This window comes from Haliaeetus leucocephalus, unplaced genomic scaffold (assembly GCF_000737465.1).
Source record: "Haliaeetus leucocephalus isolate CR32 unplaced genomic scaffold, Haliaeetus_leucocephalus-4.0 Scaffold451, whole genome shotgun sequence".
Lineage (NCBI taxonomy): Eukaryota > Metazoa > Chordata > Aves > Accipitriformes > Accipitridae > Haliaeetus > Haliaeetus leucocephalus.
The window spans coordinates 3,401,976-3,421,347 of NW_010972887.1; the positions used below are offsets into that span (position 1 = coordinate 3,401,976).

Consider the following 19,372-nt stretch of genomic DNA (forward strand, 5'->3'; position numbering starts at 1 on the left):
GATGATATTAAAGTAACAGTGGAAAATTCGAGCATCAAAATTCTCAAATCCTAACAGCATCACTATAAATAAATTACAAGTAACTAAAAAAAAAAAAAGCCAAATTTGAGCATTTTAGTTGATTACACTATTTCTTTGATGGTAATATTTTCAGGTGGTAGAAATCATTGGCAGCTGCTTTAAAAGTTCTACAGACCACAGTGCTTCATATGCTTGACTTGCTTAACCATTAGGTAATTCCACATACTGCATAAAATTTGTGAATAGTATGTTTTTCTGGTACATTTCCACTTTAAAAGAGCTACAGTTGCTCAAATCAGTATAATGAACAAATGACTAAATTTGTACAAAGCAGAGGTCAACAGTAGGCTTTAAATCAGAATTCATTTAGTTAAGGGTGAGCCTCCATTCATCTCCATTATTTAAGCAGAGGCAACAAATTCAAGACAGACAAGGAGAAATGACACTAAGTGCTTAGAAGTACACTCACTTACAAATGATTGTTTAAAACTCCTTAAAAAGACTGAGGCAGCAATACAATGCTTTGGATGCAAGAGAATGTGATGATAAGAAACACACAGAGAATATATCATGTTAAAATAGTATTAGGCATAACTATAAATTCCCTTTGCTTTTCAAATAAGTGAATGTTTAGAAGAATAAAGGTTTTACTGTTGTGATAACTTTTTTTCCCTTAACAGTTCTCCTCTATTTTTCCTGCTTCCTTTTTCATGTCAACATTTTGGCAAATGCCAAGAAAACACTACTAATAACACAAATAGCAGCGTCTTCATTGAAAGCAGAAGTTTCTAATCTGCTGAATAGAAGCCCTCTCACTAATAATTGCAAATAAAAATAATGTTTTAAACTTACTGAAGCAAATTATCTGGACTGTGAAAAAGAAAAGAGCAGTTAAATGTAAATGTGTTGTATGATGGATTCATAATCAGATTACTGATCCCATGGCTGAGAACTGCTGTCAGTGAAGTCATTACAGAGCTTTGAATTCTGTGCATGTTCTGATCAAGACATGCAAAACGGTATCAGCATAAAAATACAGGAAGAAACTGACTTTTACATGACTGTAGCTGTAATATTGCTTTGCAAACTTGCATAACAGAACTTTAAAACTTTGCATTTGTGATTAAATACGCTTTTTTCTCTCTCTCTCTCTAAACTGGAGTTGCAATTAAGCCAGTATATTTCTTGGTCTGGAACACACTTTAAAACTGTAACATCCCTTAGTCATTAAATTTGCCATAATTTCAAGATGTATTTCAACTCAGGTCCTACCTATGTAGGTCCCTATATCCAAATATGCATATAATTGCCTGGGCACAAAAAAGCACTATGAAGTTTTCTACTGCATGTGACCATCTTTGTATTTATGAACATTCATGATCTACTCTAAACTTTCATTTGATAATTAGAAAATATGCTTTTGCTCATTTAGACTACATATCTCATCTGGTATGGAAGTAAAAGCTCGTGTTTTGAGTTCTGTCTGAACTGTGCTCAGCAAGATCTAGTGCTGGAAAAATCTTAAGTCCCTAACATAGCGCATCAAATGTAAACTACAGAAACCTAGAAGGTGCTGCTTTGATCCCAACAGGTAATTCCAAGAATGTTACTGAAAGGGTAATTTCAGTTCAAGTTACAACAAAAAACAAGATGCTTTAATTAAAAGCCAGTAACTACAGCAGAGTGTTCTCTGCAGCAGCAGCACTAAGTCATCTAGGTGATTTTTTGATAAAATTCCCCTCAGTAACAAAAAAACCCCAAACAAACCAAAAAAAGTGAACAAGTAGCAGAAAAGCATGCCAAAGCTATCACCATTTCCATTAAAGACAACAATATTTCCATCTGTAACTAATATTACAAAGGACTAGAAACTAAATTAGGATGCATGATGCATTAAGAACAGACAGATGACATCTTGCTATTGTTTAATCCTTAAGGAAGCTATTTCAGTATTCATCAAGTCCAATGCTAAAAAATTTCTCTGTATAGCAAACTGCTTCTTTATATGTAATGTTCCTTCCAAAAAATCAAGACTATAATTACTAAAATGTCCACTAGATGCCTTATGTCCCTCTTAATTATCTGCATGTCTATTAGCCAAGACTTTCTCTTTTAACCACAGGATTGCATTACTGCAGTCTGTATGACAACATCTTTCATCAACAGCTTCATGTTGCAAGCTGAACCCCATGCAGGCCTCCTTAAGTGAATCACAGTCTACATTTTCTTGATCAAAAGTCTGAAGAATTGGAGGAAACTTGGTTATTTATAGACTTTAAATAGAAAATGTTTTACTTAATGGAAGCATCTATACTTGTTTGGACATTTTCTTGTTTTTTCTTCAACACTTTTCTGTAAGCAGAATGCACAAATTATTATATTAATACATTATTAAATCTAAAACATATTAAATAATTGTCATAAAACGTAATAATCAATGATCATTTACCTGAATGTCAGTGAAAGCTGAAGGCAATAGAGTTTACTTTGAAAAAATGAGTTCGTTTTGTAAATAGTTGAAAGTACAAACATTTTATACTCAACTCAGTAACAGCAACTGTAATAACATCTGCACAAATACAGTAAGTACCCATTAAGCCCTCTGAAATGGGAGTTAACTGACATTGTATATATGAAAGCAAGGTAAATACCTATTCTTATTCTCTTTGTTCTAAAAATAAAATAATCTGTTTCCTATACCAACGTTCTAACACCTGGATGAACCTGGGTATCTTCCAGGGGAAAAAAAGCCTATCTTCTTTTAAAGATTTTAAGTAACAAAATCCACTACACATTTTTAATCATTTCACTGAAAAAAATTCCAGTTTACTTCCCTTCCGAATTTATCCAGCTTCACCATCTGTTCATTGCATCTTGTCATACCTTTGTATCTGCGAAGTAAAGAACCCTCCGCTGGCAGAAAATCTTCTTGCATAGTTACCATCAGACTGGAATTTAAATTATTTACTAATTTCTCTTGGATAGATTAGAGTTTTCTTTAGTCTCACAGGAAGGCAGATTTGCCTGACCGTGTATCATTTCATCTTGCAGCTTCACTGTCAACCTTTTCCAATTTGACATATATTCAGACACAAAGACAACAGAAGTGGACAAAATATTCCAGAAATGGTCTAATGACAGGCATATATTACATTAATGGCATTTTATTGCTCTTTTTCAAAACTCAAGAGATCTCCTAGCATAGTAGGTATGAGAACTGCATGGACTCCTGTTAAGTCAGTTATCGATCATGATCTTACATTTCTCACCACTTACTTCCCTACATATTAATCCTGAACATACAAAAATCTGAACTAATGATCACAAAGGTACAAATTCACACTGAAGAGCATCAAAGTGATCACTCTAAATGAACCCTGGTTACTATATACTCCTAGCCGCTAGTTTACCATTCCAATTTCTGTGTCAGCAGCAAATGTAACAGCTGCGATTTGACACTTTCCTCCAGATCACTGATATAAAAATTAAACAGAAATGGATAAAGAAAAGTATTTCTGCAATATCCTATTTATCTAGCTGATTAACTCAGGTATATTTTTCTACATTGTGAAGTATTTCCATACAGGTTTAGCCATCTTCCCCACCCCACCCCGCCTTTTTAACCTCTTTTCTGGATTTTCATTCTCTGGCCTACTATAAAGAGCCATCAATTTACTTCCTGAGTGAGAGCACATTGTTTGGGCAGCTAAATTAGAATCTATTAACCACCTCTCCCAACTGCTAGATCATACCACGTGGCTATGGTAGCAGCAGGGGCAGGCCCAATGCTGATATAAAAAAAAAAGAGAAAGAAAACCAAAACTGACCACACCCAATACTTTATGGAAAAAAGCAGCTTGATAAATTACTAATTGCACCACTTGGCACCTCTGCTGGCTGAAAGAGACTTATGCTTTCTCTTATACAGCATCCCTTGCAGGACTAGGCTGTTGGGTTTTTTTTATGGAAGACATAAGAACTCCACAGCTGCCAGTCCAGTATCTCAGCTGGCTCTGTTGTTGGCTATGTATCTTTTGAAAGTTCAGCTAGAAACTTTTCATAGTTAAACTTGCAGAAATTTCTTTGTAAAACTGAGTTAAACCAGTATTAAGTGTTTTTCACCAAAAAGAACTCACATTCTTACAATAATGGAGATAATTAGTAAATGAATGTTGCTAGACCACAAAAGGTTATGAAAGTTCTTGTTTTCCATGTGCCAATATCTAAAAGAGGAACTGGTTTGTTTATTATTTATGAAAATTTGTACAAAAAATGCTCATGATTTAATCAGTTCTCATTAAAAATTCACGATCGAGAATTTCACAAACTATTTTAAAGAAAGCTTTGGACCCAGTATCAAAATATGAGAAAGTAGCACATGAAAAATAAAGTTTATGTACTACAGGTAAAAAAGTTTAGTTTAAATTTAATTGAAATGTAAGGTCTTTAAGTTAAATGTTTTCTTCAATAAATGTGTATTTCCTGATTTAATGTCTAGGAAACAAGAGGAGATGATGAAAAAAGACACTGAGGAAGACATAGAAACAGTATAGTTATTTTTAGACATCTAAGACCAGCCTCATCTGCTAGTAAAAATGGCATCATTCCACAGCAGGTGAAAACTAGCAGGAAAGTGACTGAAGACAAGGCACATACTGTCACTGTGCTTCAGGTGTTACTGGCACAGTGACCACAAGTGCACTTAGAAGTCAGGGAACAAGAGGCAGCTGTAATGGCAGTATCAGACAAAACTGTAGAAGAAGATAAAACATTGGAAAAAGTGAGAGCATGGCAGGATATTAATAAAACAGGTTTGTTGGTGGGAAGGAATCATGAGAAGATGATTGCACTAATGGTGTTAAAAAACCAAAAGCAAACCCTCAAGGCTGTAGCAGAAAAAGTTCTATCATTCAAAGAACATGATGATAAGTGTGTAAGCATTTCAGAAGCACAAATAATGAGTAAAATGTGCATGCTATAAATTAGAGAGGCTGAAGTATTAGGATTTAGCTAGCAAATGCTATCACAAAAAGGAGCCGAATGAAAAGTCAAAACACAGCACAAGCATCATGAGTCTGGCTACTCAGAGGAAATCTGGTCTGTCACATCAAGAAAAGTGGGGAGATGACAGGGAGTTGGAAAGAACCTAAGGATGAGGCTCCGTCAGATTTAACAGCTCACTGCTGCCAGAAGAGAAAGGAGCTTTGCCCTCTACTCTTTCCAGATACCCTTTTCCACCATTTACCACTCCTTGTTAGCTCTGGACCTCCATGACCTAGTTTAAATCACTAACCCAACAGAAAACTAACCAAGTAAAAAAAGATTAGTGAATTATAAAAAAAAAAGGCATGGAAGGCTTACAAGTGGCAGAGTCAGCACACGGAAGAAAAGAGTAAGAACCAACTTCCTTCTCATGAGCTCCTAACCACTGACTTCTGCCACTCATGAAACATAAGAAATTCGGTTGTGGGGGAAAGAACCACGAAGAAAACTGACAAAGAGAGATGTTGGAGAGAACTGGAGGAGAGTGAGCATCACAACTGTAAGAGTAATTTCACCATTCTGTAGCAGAAGTTCATTGAGAGAGCACAAGCAGACTGTTGGTAGGTTAGAGGGAGATGAATCAGGGAACAAGTAGATTATACACTTAGTTTGTTCTCTCCAGTGCTTAGAATCTTTCGAAAGAATTATCTCACGAAGAAACAGAACACTTCACTTTGGCTCATAAACACCTGTAAACAGCATGCTTCACACTGGCACTGCCAACACTAAGCACCGCCAAACAACAAACACTGCTGGTTCTGTTTTCCCGTTGCCTTGAACCTCATCAGCAGAAGCATTATCCTAACCTTCTTAACTTGGCTTCTGAAGTCTATACTATAATGAATCCCTCCTCTCCCTGACATATTGAAGGTTGAAGGCTGTAGCACTTTTGCAGCTAATTAGTGGGGGCTCCCTTCCCAAGCATGAGAGTAGTGCCAAGAACTACACAGAAGCAACTCAAGTGCCACATGTTAAACATATTATTGCACCAAATTGATCCTCATTTCTATTTGTGGACAAGCAGATATACATGATTAAAAGCTCTACTATAAAAACACCTTTGTCATGCAAGCATATTTAGTACTGGACAACCCAAAAGCACAATCTTGAGGCAAGTAGCAGGGGAGGGTAATTTTTTATCTTTAAGAACAAAACAAACCAAGTAACTGAATTTAAATTACTGCAACAAACACTTGTTTCATTGGCAAGTCCAACCATTACCCCCCCCCCAAATATTTAAAAATTAACTTAAATCCCTCATTAAACATTCTAATGCCAAAAATAAGGTGTAAATAAGATTAATTCAGTGGACAGAAGCTACTCTTAATTTCTTCAACTCAGTAAGCCACTTGCAATATGGAACTTCTTCACATCAGTTCTAGCTATAAAACGTATTACTACACCGCACATCTTGTAGAAAAAAAACCCGAACATGTGCAGACATACACAAACACCACACACAAAATGAAGTGGCCCACTAAGCTCAGCTTGCCAGACTTTTTGTTAGCCAGCTTGAAAGTAAATGTAGGTTGTCTATGGCGAGAGAATGCTGCTTCAGCAGTTCAGAATGAATTTCAAGCCTGTTCTCTATTTTATCTTTTGTCAGTGTAATGTATTCAATGCAATAGTGAGCTGACAATTTAAATAACTACATTTTAAAACAAACGAAGCATTGATGTTAATGTGTGAAAATGGTCCCAACCCCTGGGAGTCCTGGTTCCCACCATTGTTTACTCTGACAACAGGATATAATTGCTTACTTACTTGGCAGCAAACTTTACCATCTGCTTGCTTGCATGCTGTCCCACAGCCACAAGAGCCTGGATATTAAACTGCTGCTGACGCAGGACTAAGAAACACTGCTTCCCTGAATACAAAGGAAAACAACGCAGGTGTATTAAGGACAAGTTACTCGAGGTCTTTGTGAATGAGAAAAAATGCTTTACTACTTTAATATTAAGCTGAGCTTTTAAGGGTGGATGTCTGTGTCTCCCTCCCTCTCCATCCCCTCACCCCCAAATAGCTACATCAAACTAGTCAGCTCTGCATACACACACACCAAACATTGAGATAAATCAAATAATCCTGCCTTACAGCTATGAACATGTGAATGGACATTTTTCTAAAAATAACAATAAGCGTTTCAAGATAATATCTAGACAAAACAAAAACTTGAAATCATAACTTTTAAAATATCTATTGTTCTTCAACTGCAACAAGTAAATCGTACTTTTCCTTGTTGCTTTGCTCACAACTACTTCGAGTCTAATTATTTTAAAAGGAGATTTTTCTCATCTTCTCAAATTAAAGCTCTGGAGTTCACTTTACAAAGCTGCTCTGAGAGAAATAAGCTTAATTTTGCACCACAGGGACTAAACCAACAATGTTCATTCTATAATACATCACACATTCAGAATGAAGGGGAACAAAAGGAGTATTGATTCTGGTGAATGACAAGAACCTAAAAGAACCAAGTAAAAAATTCCTGTAAGAGCAATTTATTCATGAACAGCTTAGGGAAAAAGAAGTTAATAAAAATTAATAATAATTTACAAAGAACATAATGCACTTTGTTGACTTTTAAAATGGGTATTTCCAAGTCAACAAAGCTTGTTCTAATCTGTTAGCTGACAGTTAAAATCATTTCATATTTTTCCTCACATCTCTAATAGTCATTTACTCCTTAACTTAGATTTAAGGAAATACAGTGATTTTAAATGCTTCTTCCTCAGAGAGAGAAATTAACAACAAACACTTCATTGCTACACCAGTATCTGATAAAATGCATCAACATCATTTTAATTACAATTTCTGAGTCATAACATTATAACATTTCCATCAAAATGTTGAGAAAAGGAAGAAGCCACAAGCTTTGTTATAGGTAGCTATTTCCCAGTTATTGCTGACTTAGACTATAAAACATTAAAATCAACACATATATAACTTGAACACTGACACTAAAAAGCCCACTGCAATTTTCATTTGTAATTATGTAGATTACCATTCCTGACAAATAGCTGCAGATAATTTAAACAGTATCAGAAGATAAATGCAGAACATTTGACACAGAAACTGATGGAAATAAAAGCAAACATATAAAACTAGTAAAAATATTAAAAATTAACATTATAATTATTGGAAATAACTAACCTTGTCCTATGATTGTGATTTCAGAAATGCAACAAAATTAATTCCATATTTTCAGAAAACAGAGTACAACTATTTCTGTATTCCAGAGGCTGCAATGTCTAAGTAAAGAAGCTAATATGGTGTGGATGTAAGTATTTCTTGCAGGCAAACATTAAGCCACAGATTTAAATGAGAAAAGTGCAGGCTTCAGAAATTAAACAGAGCCTTCAGTGTTATACATGCCTGTGTTTTAGATCCAACAAGTACAATTTTTCCATAGGATACAATATGCTAAATTTCTTTGGATAAGCTAGGTGTATCTCACAACTTTGACACCTCAATATTTCTTACTTACAATGTGGTTTGATACAGTATTTCCTAGAAAATAGTATTTGCTTCCATGATTTCAGTCACAAATAATTTAGCAAAATATGATCGAAGTTTCAGCAATGATGTATCAGGTGTTCAAACAAAAAATACACAGCTGAAGACAGCTTCAATGTCACTCAACTAGTAAATATTTAAGAAGATAGTGAAATAAATGGAGGGACCTGCTATCATACTAATCAGAAGCAAAAGTTTGGCAGTTGTACTTAATGCCAAACATTAGGAGTCTGATCAATATCTGCATTATAAAAGGACTCAAATCTTTTTTGTCATGAGTAACAGTAGTTGTTTTCATGAGGAAAGAGGATGTTTTGTAGAATATAACATTTCTAATCATACAGAAGATAAGTGATCAAACAAACCTCACTGATAGGAATAGTTAAAATATCACAGTTACAAAGATTGTAGGAAGAAACAGAACTTTTCCCAAAAGAGTTGAAGGCATGCAAAATAAATTCTCAAAAAGACAAGCCATAATCAAATCTAATTCATGATTAGATGCCTTTCCAGATCAAGAGACAGAAAAAAGGAAGCATCAGAGCGAGAAAAAAATTGGGGTTGTGGGATGTTCTCCATGTGTTTCAAAATATTTACATGGTATTTAAGTGAAAAGTATAAGACCCACTTTACTCACATCCAACAGTAAACTAATCTAAGTTTCTATAAAACAAACCAATACTGTGTCCCACAAGAATGCCTAAAAAGATAAAAGTTTTAGTCACGGAACAAACAAGAGAAGACACCACACAGGGAATCCCCTCAAAAGTAAGCACATAAAACGAAACAGGAATCCATTTCCTTTCTTGGATGTAAGTACCAAATGACACAAGACCTTATGAGACAAAAGGATGTAAGGAAGGAATTTGTATAAAGAGTAAAAAATATTTGATCATATAAACTAATACACTGCTAGGTACAGACATCTGCCAGCAAAGAGAAAACTTTATGTTGTCTATTATAAAATCTGGTCCAGTATTTAAATTGCTCTTGGTGGTACTCTTGTTTTCAGACATACTATTTCGATGTTTTATAAACCTCTGCATTCATAAAAAGTTCAGGTCTAACACACTGCGCAAGTTCCAGTTGCCTGGCAGAACCCAGACTGATTTCCCAACTGCTCTTCAATGATAAACGTGATCAGTAGCTTAGGCTGGCTTTAAAATAAGGCCAGAAATAATATTTATTCAATCTATGATAAAAACCACAGGGCCCCAAGCACTTTAATTTGGTACAACCCACAGAAATTCCCAACACCCCATTCTTTACACATCCTTCAGTTAATTTCCATCAGACTTCACGAGTGGCTTGCTATACGAGACAGCTGGATTCTGCAGTTGTTCACATTCTTTTTTTCTGGTTTATTGGTCATAACTAGACAGGGTTAAATAAAGGATATGTTGGTTATTTAGGAGTCAAATTCGAGCTTCTGATAAAAACTAAAGCTATTTTTCTGTTAAGATTTTCCTGTTTCCCGCAAGACTTTCCTTTCCATAATGGTAGGAACAGCGCCACGATGTGTGTGGGAAAGGCTAATATTACTTTTTACTCTTAAACATTTGCTTTTCTTGTAAGATTCTTTCCCCCAAAGCTTAAGTAAACAAGCATATGACATTCCCTAGCACCATTGCCTGCGCATCAGAATTGTTCTGTGTTGTCAGACCAAGAGGGAACAAGAAGCACAATCAATAAATTGAGGACACTTCATGCCCATAATCAACTCCTTTTGCTTTCATTGTTCAGGTTGTGTTACAGAGTTTTGAAAATAAGCACTGTTATTTCATGAAAAACAATAGTCTTTCCTGAGGTCAAAGGTGAAGGATGACAAACTGCTTCTTGTAAATTAATATTGCCATGTTATATATATGTTACTCTGACTGAAGTAAATGCATACATCATACAAGATATTGTATACAAATGCAATACAGAGACAGTAATAAACCACCATTGAATTTCACATTGTTTTAAAGGTCTGCACAGACACCTGTCTTTAATATACTAAATTCTGTTAATAATCTGAATTTTCCTACAAGTGCAAAAGAAAAAGCCATAAGGATACTCTTATTTCTATACTGATAGTAACATTTAAATTAGATAGTGTCTCCTGTCTGAACAACTTCAAGTTGTAATGACCAAGGCTTTCACAGTTTTGGGGGTTGACAATCTCTCTACATAGCAAAGAGAGACTTCCATGTAAGACCACACTACAGAACTACTGCAGAAATCACAAGACTTCCTAAATATAAAGATTCTAATACAAATTAAAATGTGCATTATATGTATATATTTCCACGCAGTACCTTATTTTAACTGACTGCAGTACAGACACTTACTAAGAGGGACATTCCTTAAGAAAATGAAGCCTCGAAAAGAGAAATTAATCTGGTATCTGTGACAATATTCTGTACTGGATTCTTGCCCCTCATTTGCATTATTTCCAATTCTCAGACTACAGTTAATTTTCATTCGTGAAGACAATTTCTTTATGCTCTTTTCTTTCAACTCTTGGGAAGACAAGGTATTTATATCTCACTACAGAGCTGCCAAACATAACTGAAACCAGTACAACAGTTGTCAGCATCTGATGTCAACTGAAAAGGCCAAAACCTATTTAAGTTTGCATATGGCAAACTGATCTCCGGAGAGAACTTCTGATTCCAGGGAAGAAATATGGCTGTCAGACAGCCAAGTACGACAGCCCACACTACTGAGAACCTATAAAAGCATTTTCCCTTTGTCTTGTTAGAGAAAGATGATGTTTCTTATTTTAAGTTCAAATTGATGTAGTCAGATACTGGTAACTGAAAGTAAACATTCTGAAATTTTAACACAGATTTTTGTATCCTGACAAAGAAAAGGTATAGTGAAAATATTCATATGCAGCAGAATAAATATGGCCTTTCTGACAACTGATACATTTATAATAAAAGTACATTTTACAGTAGAAGCTTGTAACTTTTATCTCACAGCTGTTAACACCCAAAGGAGAATGACTATAGTACTTTAAAATTCCTATTATTTACAATTGTCCACAGATTATTTAGTAATATGATGAAACCAAAATTCACTTTTACTACAATTCAATAGTAATACCCAATTTCCACTCAGCTGAAAACAAGATTTCCTTTTCCCCTCTTGGGAAAAGAGAGGTGGAAAAAATAGAAAATAACCAGTCAAAGTGAACACTGGGTAATCAGGTGGCAAAGTTTTCTTGTATGCAAGACATAACTAACAGGTCATGAAGCCAACAGGTTCAGGTTAATAAACATTCAGGTTATACTAACAATGTGAGGAACTAAAAATAAAAACCCTGGAGGCATCTCACCTTTAGCTCTGCTTGTATGAATTCTGCCACGAACCCAAACCACTTCATCAGCCTTCTCCACTGTCAAGTCTTTTATTCGAATCAAAACTCTATCTGAATTACAGAAAAAACCACATTTTAAAACGGTTTAGTTTTTTTTTGAAGAAAAACATTTTTCACTTTAAACTCCAAATACATTTTCCATCATTGCTACAATTCATAACAAATCCAAAACATTATTTTTTGTATCTACAGCATAATAGATATACTGAAAACACACAAGATCCCATTTCCTTTCTCAGTGAATTGTACTTGATCAAGTAGTTTTAAATTGGTTCAAGCTTATTGTCTGACTCATACAGCAGGGTCAAACTGCACTAAAACAAAAGCAAGACTTACTGTAGTTCACGGATGGCAGAACCCAGTATGACTACACTATTTTTGATAGGACTTCATTGCGCTGCACTGTACTACCTGCACTTGTTAGTCTGAATTTCTGCTAGCTAAGGGATGTCTGCCCCGCTCCCCTGTGCAACGTGAAAGTTGGTATGTTGAACACAGCAAAACAAAGGCTCAGAGGTGACATGACTATTCTCTGTATCTACATAAGTAGGGTGAATATCACTGTAAAATAATTATTACTTAAAATAAAGAAACCAGAAATAAATGTGAATTAGAAATTAAAAGAAGATTTATTTTGATAAAACCAAGAGCATTTTGGAGCAACAAGAGTATTACTATGTAAAACAAGTAAAATTTATTTTAAGAGAGAATCTCTTTGACAACCTGATCTAGGACTACTATCATTGTAGGAGCCAGGATTCATCAGAAAGAACCCTTCAAATTCTATGTACCCAAGAAAGCTAAATAAGAATAGGAATGCATGGTTTGGAAAGGCCAGATTTTGGATAGCAAAGGAAAAAATAAAAAATGTCAAGGAAAATATTTTTAAATAAATCAGGACTTTTATACAACCATTATGAGCTGCCAATATGCTGGCTGCATACCACTATTGAAATGTACTTGTTTAATTGCATTTTTCTGTAGATTTTTGGCCAAATGTATTTTTGCATGGTCTCAAACACTTATTTCTTGTAGTATCTACAAATCAGTTACGAGGATATACATAGCATTGCATAGAACCTCAACAGTTCTAACAGCTACACTTACTCATTTACAGTTAGTATGTGGTTAAAAACACTGCTTATTCGACAAAAAAAAAATCTTCAAGGGAGATATTCATCCTCATGGGTCTCTTCTAACTCGAGATATTCTATGATTCTATGTTATGTAACACAAGCAAATTCACTCTCTCTGCCTTTCATCACAGGCTTCTCCCTTGTTTCAAGATAACATTAAATTTACTAAGACACTTCCACTCTAGACTTTTCGCGCCAGAACTTTTCCAAAGTTTGCCTACCCCAGGTTACCATCTGCCGTTCTGGACTCCTTCCGTCTGTCTCTCAATACCAGTCACAGCTTGCCCTGCAAGCCTATTATTCTGCACTGGGAATTTTAGGGGGTTGAAAATGTTTATTAGCTTATTCTCATGGCAGTGTAGTTTTTTTCTTCACAGACACACATCAAAAGCAGAACAGAATGAAAGTGCACAGAGAAATGTGATAGGAAATTGACTCAAATATATTAATAATGTATGTGTGTACACGCATGCACTGGGGAAGGGAGAAAGGGGAATAAAGATGTTATCACTTGCCAGCAACTTCTGATGATCAAACTTTATCAGTATAGTACTACAGGAAACATGCAACCAGCACAAGCCATAAGCTTTAGTATTTCTAAGAGTCTGATATTCAGACAGTTAAAATTACCTCAGTCAACTTAAAACTGTATTGTTAGAAACTTAAAACATTTTCCAGGCACAAGCATAAAGAGAGAATGAGGTGTTAGCCTTTTTATGGATCCTTAGTGTTTCAGGAACCATCTGCATTAGATAAATATTTTAAAAAGTCTTTTGGATACATAACAGTTCATGTTTCATCAACATGAAACAAGACAACTTTAACACAAAAATTTTTATATGGTATGAATTATTAAAAACTATTTCACCTTTCATAAAAAGGGTAATAAAACAATATCCAAAAAGAGACACCATAAAGTCATTTTTTCCAACAACAGATCACAGAATCACGGCATGATTGAGGTTGGAATGAACTTCTGGAGGTCATCTGGTCCAACACCCTGCTGAAGCAGGGCCATCTAGAGCCAGTTGTCCAAGATCGCGTTCTGACATTTTTTTAATATCTCCATGGAGGGAGACTCCACAATCTCCCTGGGCAACCTGTGCCAGTGCTCTGTCACCCTCACAGTGAAAAAATGTTTCCCCGTGTTCAGAGGGAACCTTCTGTGTTTCTGTGTGTGCCCACTGCCTCTGGTCCTGTCAATGTGCTCCCCTGAAAAGAGCTAGATGTAACTAACAACTGTTATGTCACTGTTTCCCTCCTTCAACACTTCCCAAATCTAGTCTTGTCCATCTCTCATTTCTAAAATGCCAGTAGTTCGTGATAATGTCTGCATTTGTTAGTGTAAGCAATCATTTGCCACTCATTTTCTCTCATCCAACCAACATATTGTAGCTCAAATCTTCCCTTTGTACTCTCACGTATCATTTCACCTGGAATCCCTTTCAGTTCTTTTTTATCTCTTCCGTGATAAAAATCAAGCTTCTTGCTCTCACCTTTAAGGGCCTCCCACCATCCTCTTCAGACTACCACCTACTTGTTCTTTCACAAATGGAAGCTATACTTACATTTTTCTGTCTTCTTGCCACATAAACGCTTACAGACAATTAAGTAATGCAAAAATAAAAGGTTTTAAACCATGCTACAGTTCCAGTGAAGACAAGGGAACAAAGATTTTAAACAAAGTTCAAACAAAACACTTCGTATGTCTGAAATTACACTTCCAGCCCCAATTCAATACTCATGCTACCTCACCTTCACTGCCATTTTGAATCATGTTTAAGGGGAAACTGTATTTTTTCATTTCTTTTGTGTATAGCACAATCTCTTCTTTTCAAAATACTAAATATCCTTATCTTTTTCTCAGAACTCTAACCTCTTCTAAACACAGGAGGAGACGATAAAAACCCAAAGAGCTGTGTGGGTTATACAAGACCAAATCACTTTTCCACCCCGAGACCCCCATTCCCTGCCTGTCACATCAGCCTGTTTACTTAGTTCATTTATCTTGCATCATGGAGTTTTGAACAGTATGATCAATATTTCTGCTGTCTCTGTGAAGTGCCAGCATCTTTACAAAGTTAGATAAATTTGAAAAAGAGAAGTTTAATAAAAAAACCTGAAAGCCAAAAGCAGTATAAGATGAAAGCAGCTTCCAGGGAGGGGAGATGAAAGTAATGGGGCTGAAGGGAGAAAATGGGAAAGGCAAACAAAGTTTTACTAGCAATCGTAGCCTCAAGCTTGCATGAAGGACTTAAAGACATGATGTAACGGGAAGTGAGAACATCAGATAGCCAGGGCAGCCAACATTAGAAGACTGAAGTGGGCCAAGAATGAAGGCAGAGGTGTGTGTGAGATCAGTAGAGCAAGGTGGAGCATCTATGCAACAACTTTATGAACATGTGAAAAGAGTTTTAATTTGCCTGCAGAGGAACAAGAATCTATGAGTACAGCAAAAGGACAATAAGACTATCCCTTGGAAAGGGAAAATAATTTGCTCTGATCACTCTAAGCTTTTTAACTTCCCACGTCCAGCCAGTGTCGTCAGGACAGTGCAGGTACTACAGCTAGCCTAAAAACAACAATGCTGCAGACATCCAACTGAGCTCCTACCCATGTCCGTGTCTGTATTGTCTGTTGGCTCCAGTTACCAGACGGTATGTGCATCTGCATGTTATACCACAATTTGTTATTCTGACTTAGAAATGGCATGTACCCACACAGACTCCAGAAACAAAATTAATACAGTAGACAGATGGGAACACTGGCATTTCTGCTTCCCCACCACCCCCTGCCCCAAGCAGTAGTTCCTCCAAGACACTCAATGCAAGCAGAATACTTCGGGGAAAAGCATGTATACAGTACTGATGCTGAGTGATGACTTCACTCTCCCGTGAGTCCTTTGATAAGAGCTCTCCCTGGCAGGAGCTACTGAATCTTGAAATAGGAGGGCATTAGTGTCAAGGAAGGGACTAGGCTGATCTTGAACTTTTTTATTATAGGCATTTTGGCTTCTATTGTTACTGAATTTTGGTGTCCTAAAAACCTTCTAAAAAACAGAACAGCAGGAGTGTTGTAGGTTGTATTTTAAGCCCAATGGAAAACCTACTCAATCCTGCCCATACAGTGGCTGAGACTTTTTTTTAAACAAGTATCGAGGGTCAGGGGGACAACAGATCTAAACGCAGCACTCAGCCTTGTTCATATAATTTCCTGTAGCTTTTGCCATTTTCCTTCTCAACATTTTTTTTTCCACAGTATTCCTGAGTGTTTCTTTTGAATATGAGACAGTTGGCAGGGTAGAGTTTCTCCATGAGAATAGGATTTGATCCACCATCTCAATCTGCCAGCTTGGGTCTCCCACACGGTTGTTTGCTATGGGGTGTGAAACTGGCAGAGGAAACACAGCTTGCAGAAACTCTTGTGAGCCAAATGCCATCACAGAAGACTGCAGGGAGAGGAGATCCAATAGGGCAATCTTTCAGTCTACAGTCAGCAGTGCAGGTTAACCAGTCAGATGCTAACTTGGAGAAGTTACCTTTTTCTTAATATCGTACCTTTTAGGTTGCGACTGCACACCAATTTATGGATTGTTATGTGGTTACACCTAACTATGGATGGCTCTGTTCCTGCCCCTTCCAGCAGTCATCAGACCCCTAGCCAACTTCTTTCACTTTGCTAAGCTGGCTAAACAAGTTGTTATTACCAGCATATTGAAATGGATCAGTAGAAAACCCGGCATCAGGAAGAGAGAGACCACAGCAGCCAGCAGTTGGGCTGGCTTACAATGTGATTTCAACTTCAGTTCCCTTTCTTTGACAGCTAGTGTGTATTTTATTCAATAATGACTGTTAATACAGTCTCTAGAGATTTTCTTGTCCCGTTACATTCTTGACATAATATTCCTCTTCAGTTGGTTTCAACCTATGATTGCTTTTGTGGCTCCTCCTCTTCCCTACATTCCCCTTCCTAAGGGAGTTCAACCAAAGCAACCATTCAGAGGAGAAAAAAAATCACGCAATCACAGATGATGTTCCTTTTTTACATTTCACTATGAAGAAGTTACAAGAAGCCAGTCTATTACCTTCCCTCGTTCCCATTTCATTCACTGAATAATATGAAGATTAGTATTTCTTGGGATGTTGGCCTGGGAGATCGTTCTCCAGCTGACAAGTCTTTCTGAATCTCAACTCCCCATCAGTAGAAAATGAGGATTTCCTGAATTCACAGGGGTGTGAATAATGATAAAATTCATATATATTAATATATAATCTTAATGGATTTGGTGCTCACATGCAGGAGTAATGAAGGCTGCATAAGCAGACAAATATCCTACTCAGATGAGAGCACTGCTGCAGCAAGCCATAGCAGAACTTACTCCAAACAAAGAAAAAAACTGACATCTCAGGACTCAGTACATTATAAATAAATTAATCCAAAAAAAATCAAGCCTGGTGATGGACAGAAACTAAAACTGACAAGCTGTGTAGGGCGTGGTCCAGGCAAGGGCAAAGACTGAGATTCCATAACCTCTCTGGACCCAGCTCCAATATCCACACTCTTTTTTTTTTTCCTTCTATCTAATCAGAATCTCCTGTGTTGCGACTTGTGCCCATGACCTCCTGTCCAATTACCACACACCTTCAAGAGTCTGGCTTTATCTTCTGTACACCCTCCCATTACATAGCTTTAAACAGCAATAAGATCACCACCCATCTTCCTCTTCTCCAGGCTGAACAAGCCCAGCTCCCTCAGCCTCTCCTCAGAGATCATGTGCTCCAGTCCCCTGAGCAATTTGATAGCTCTCCACTGGACTGGCTCCAAAATGTTAATGTCATCCTTGCACTGGAGAGCCCAAAACTGGACACAGCGCTCCAAATGCAGCCTCACAAGTGCCAAATGTATTCAAATAAAGGGAAAGAATGGCAGCAGGATTTGAATGAAAAGGTTTGGTAAATGATTTCTCAAACAAGTACTGAAGATATCAAGTACATAACTTCTTTTTTTTTTTTTTTTTTTTTTTTTGTGTCCCGTCCCCCTCCCCTTTTAAAGAACCTTTTTCATTTTTTAACTGACCTGGTTTCTCTTGGGATTGTATCATTGATGACACTCCATATCTTTCCTTAGCATAATCCTAAAATGGAGGTGAGAAACATATATCAAAGCAGCATACACAAAAAAGATGAACAAAACCATTAGAGTTACCCGAGTTGATACAAAACAATTAGCTATAAAGTCAAGAAATTGTGTTTTAGACTCTCAGAGATACACAAGTGAGAGAAGATAGTTGTGCCCTATAAGAAAAAAAAATTCCAACAACAGCAAACACACATTAGCATCATTATTTGCTACACAGATGTTAGTGTGAATACCTCTATAAAGAGCCTACTCCTGAAAATATAAATGAGCCCTACAGAACCAGATCCATTGCTAAGTATTTCCTTCCTATATTCAGGCATACTAAGAAATCCAGCAGATTGCATGTCATTATGACAGCCAAAGCAAGCTTGACCGACTGCTAAGAAAATCTGTTAGGTAGGACACAAGGGGATGGGGCCTTTTCATCAAAAAGATCACAGTTCTAGTTTCACAACTAAGCCCACTGATTCCCAGATAAAAAAAAGCCTTGGTTTATTTATTTTATTCTAGTCAATATATGAACCTAAGTTCATTCTAAATGCTTTAATTGGGGGGTCTTTGTTTCTCTGCTTTTGATGAATTGTGGCCCACGCATAATTCTACGGATGCCACCTGTACTCCGAATTCCTTTCTGCTGATGCATTTTCGGCCTTTCAACGGCAAGCAAAACTGATTTTATAACAAAATGAAGTGATGCTCGTTATTAGTACTTTTTTTTTTTTCCTTCTTGAAAAAATACTGGCCCACAGATTTTCAGCACTGATCCGCGATCTTCAAGTACCAGACAGAAACACCCGCCAGGCCAGCAGGACCCACGGGTGCCCCTGCAGAAGTGGCCTGCCGTGGAGCAGCGTTTCTGTCGGGGACTGCAACGGGGAAAGGGCACCGGGACAGGGCAGGGCTGTGCCGTTCCTCACCGCTCAAGCAGGGCCTCCTCCACCCGCACAGGCGGAGATCGGGCATCCAGCGGGGGTCAGGAGATGCTGTCTGACCGGAGAGGGGCACAGCTCTTCAGCTGAATCACGAACCGACCGGGCCCGGCGAAGGGGGAGGTGGACAGGCAGGGCAAAAGCAAAAGGCAGCTCTGCTCTCGGGCCCGGCCAGACCCCCCCTTCCTCCTCCTCCTCCTCCTCCTCCTCCTCGGGCCCGGCCT

At 37.2% G+C, this 19,372-nt stretch overlaps 1 protein-coding gene across 1 annotated transcript in view; it reads right to left on the reverse strand.

The window, feature by feature from the left end:
- Positions 1 to 19,276, reverse strand: part of DARS (aspartyl-tRNA synthetase) — a 41,730-nt gene extending 22,454 nt beyond the window's left edge. The window contains exons 1-3 of the mRNA XM_010575181.1: positions 18,157 to 19,276; positions 11,903 to 11,995; positions 6,829 to 6,931 (exon numbers count right to left, since the gene is read on the reverse strand). Coding sequence (XP_010573483.1) covers positions 6,829 to 6,931; positions 11,903 to 11,995; positions 18,157 to 18,181 — 221 coding nt within the window. The 5' untranslated portion in view covers positions 18,182 to 19,276. The remainder of the gene's footprint in view (positions 1 to 6,828; positions 6,932 to 11,902; positions 11,996 to 18,156) is intronic.
- Between the last annotated feature and the right edge of the window lie 96 nt (positions 19,277 to 19,372).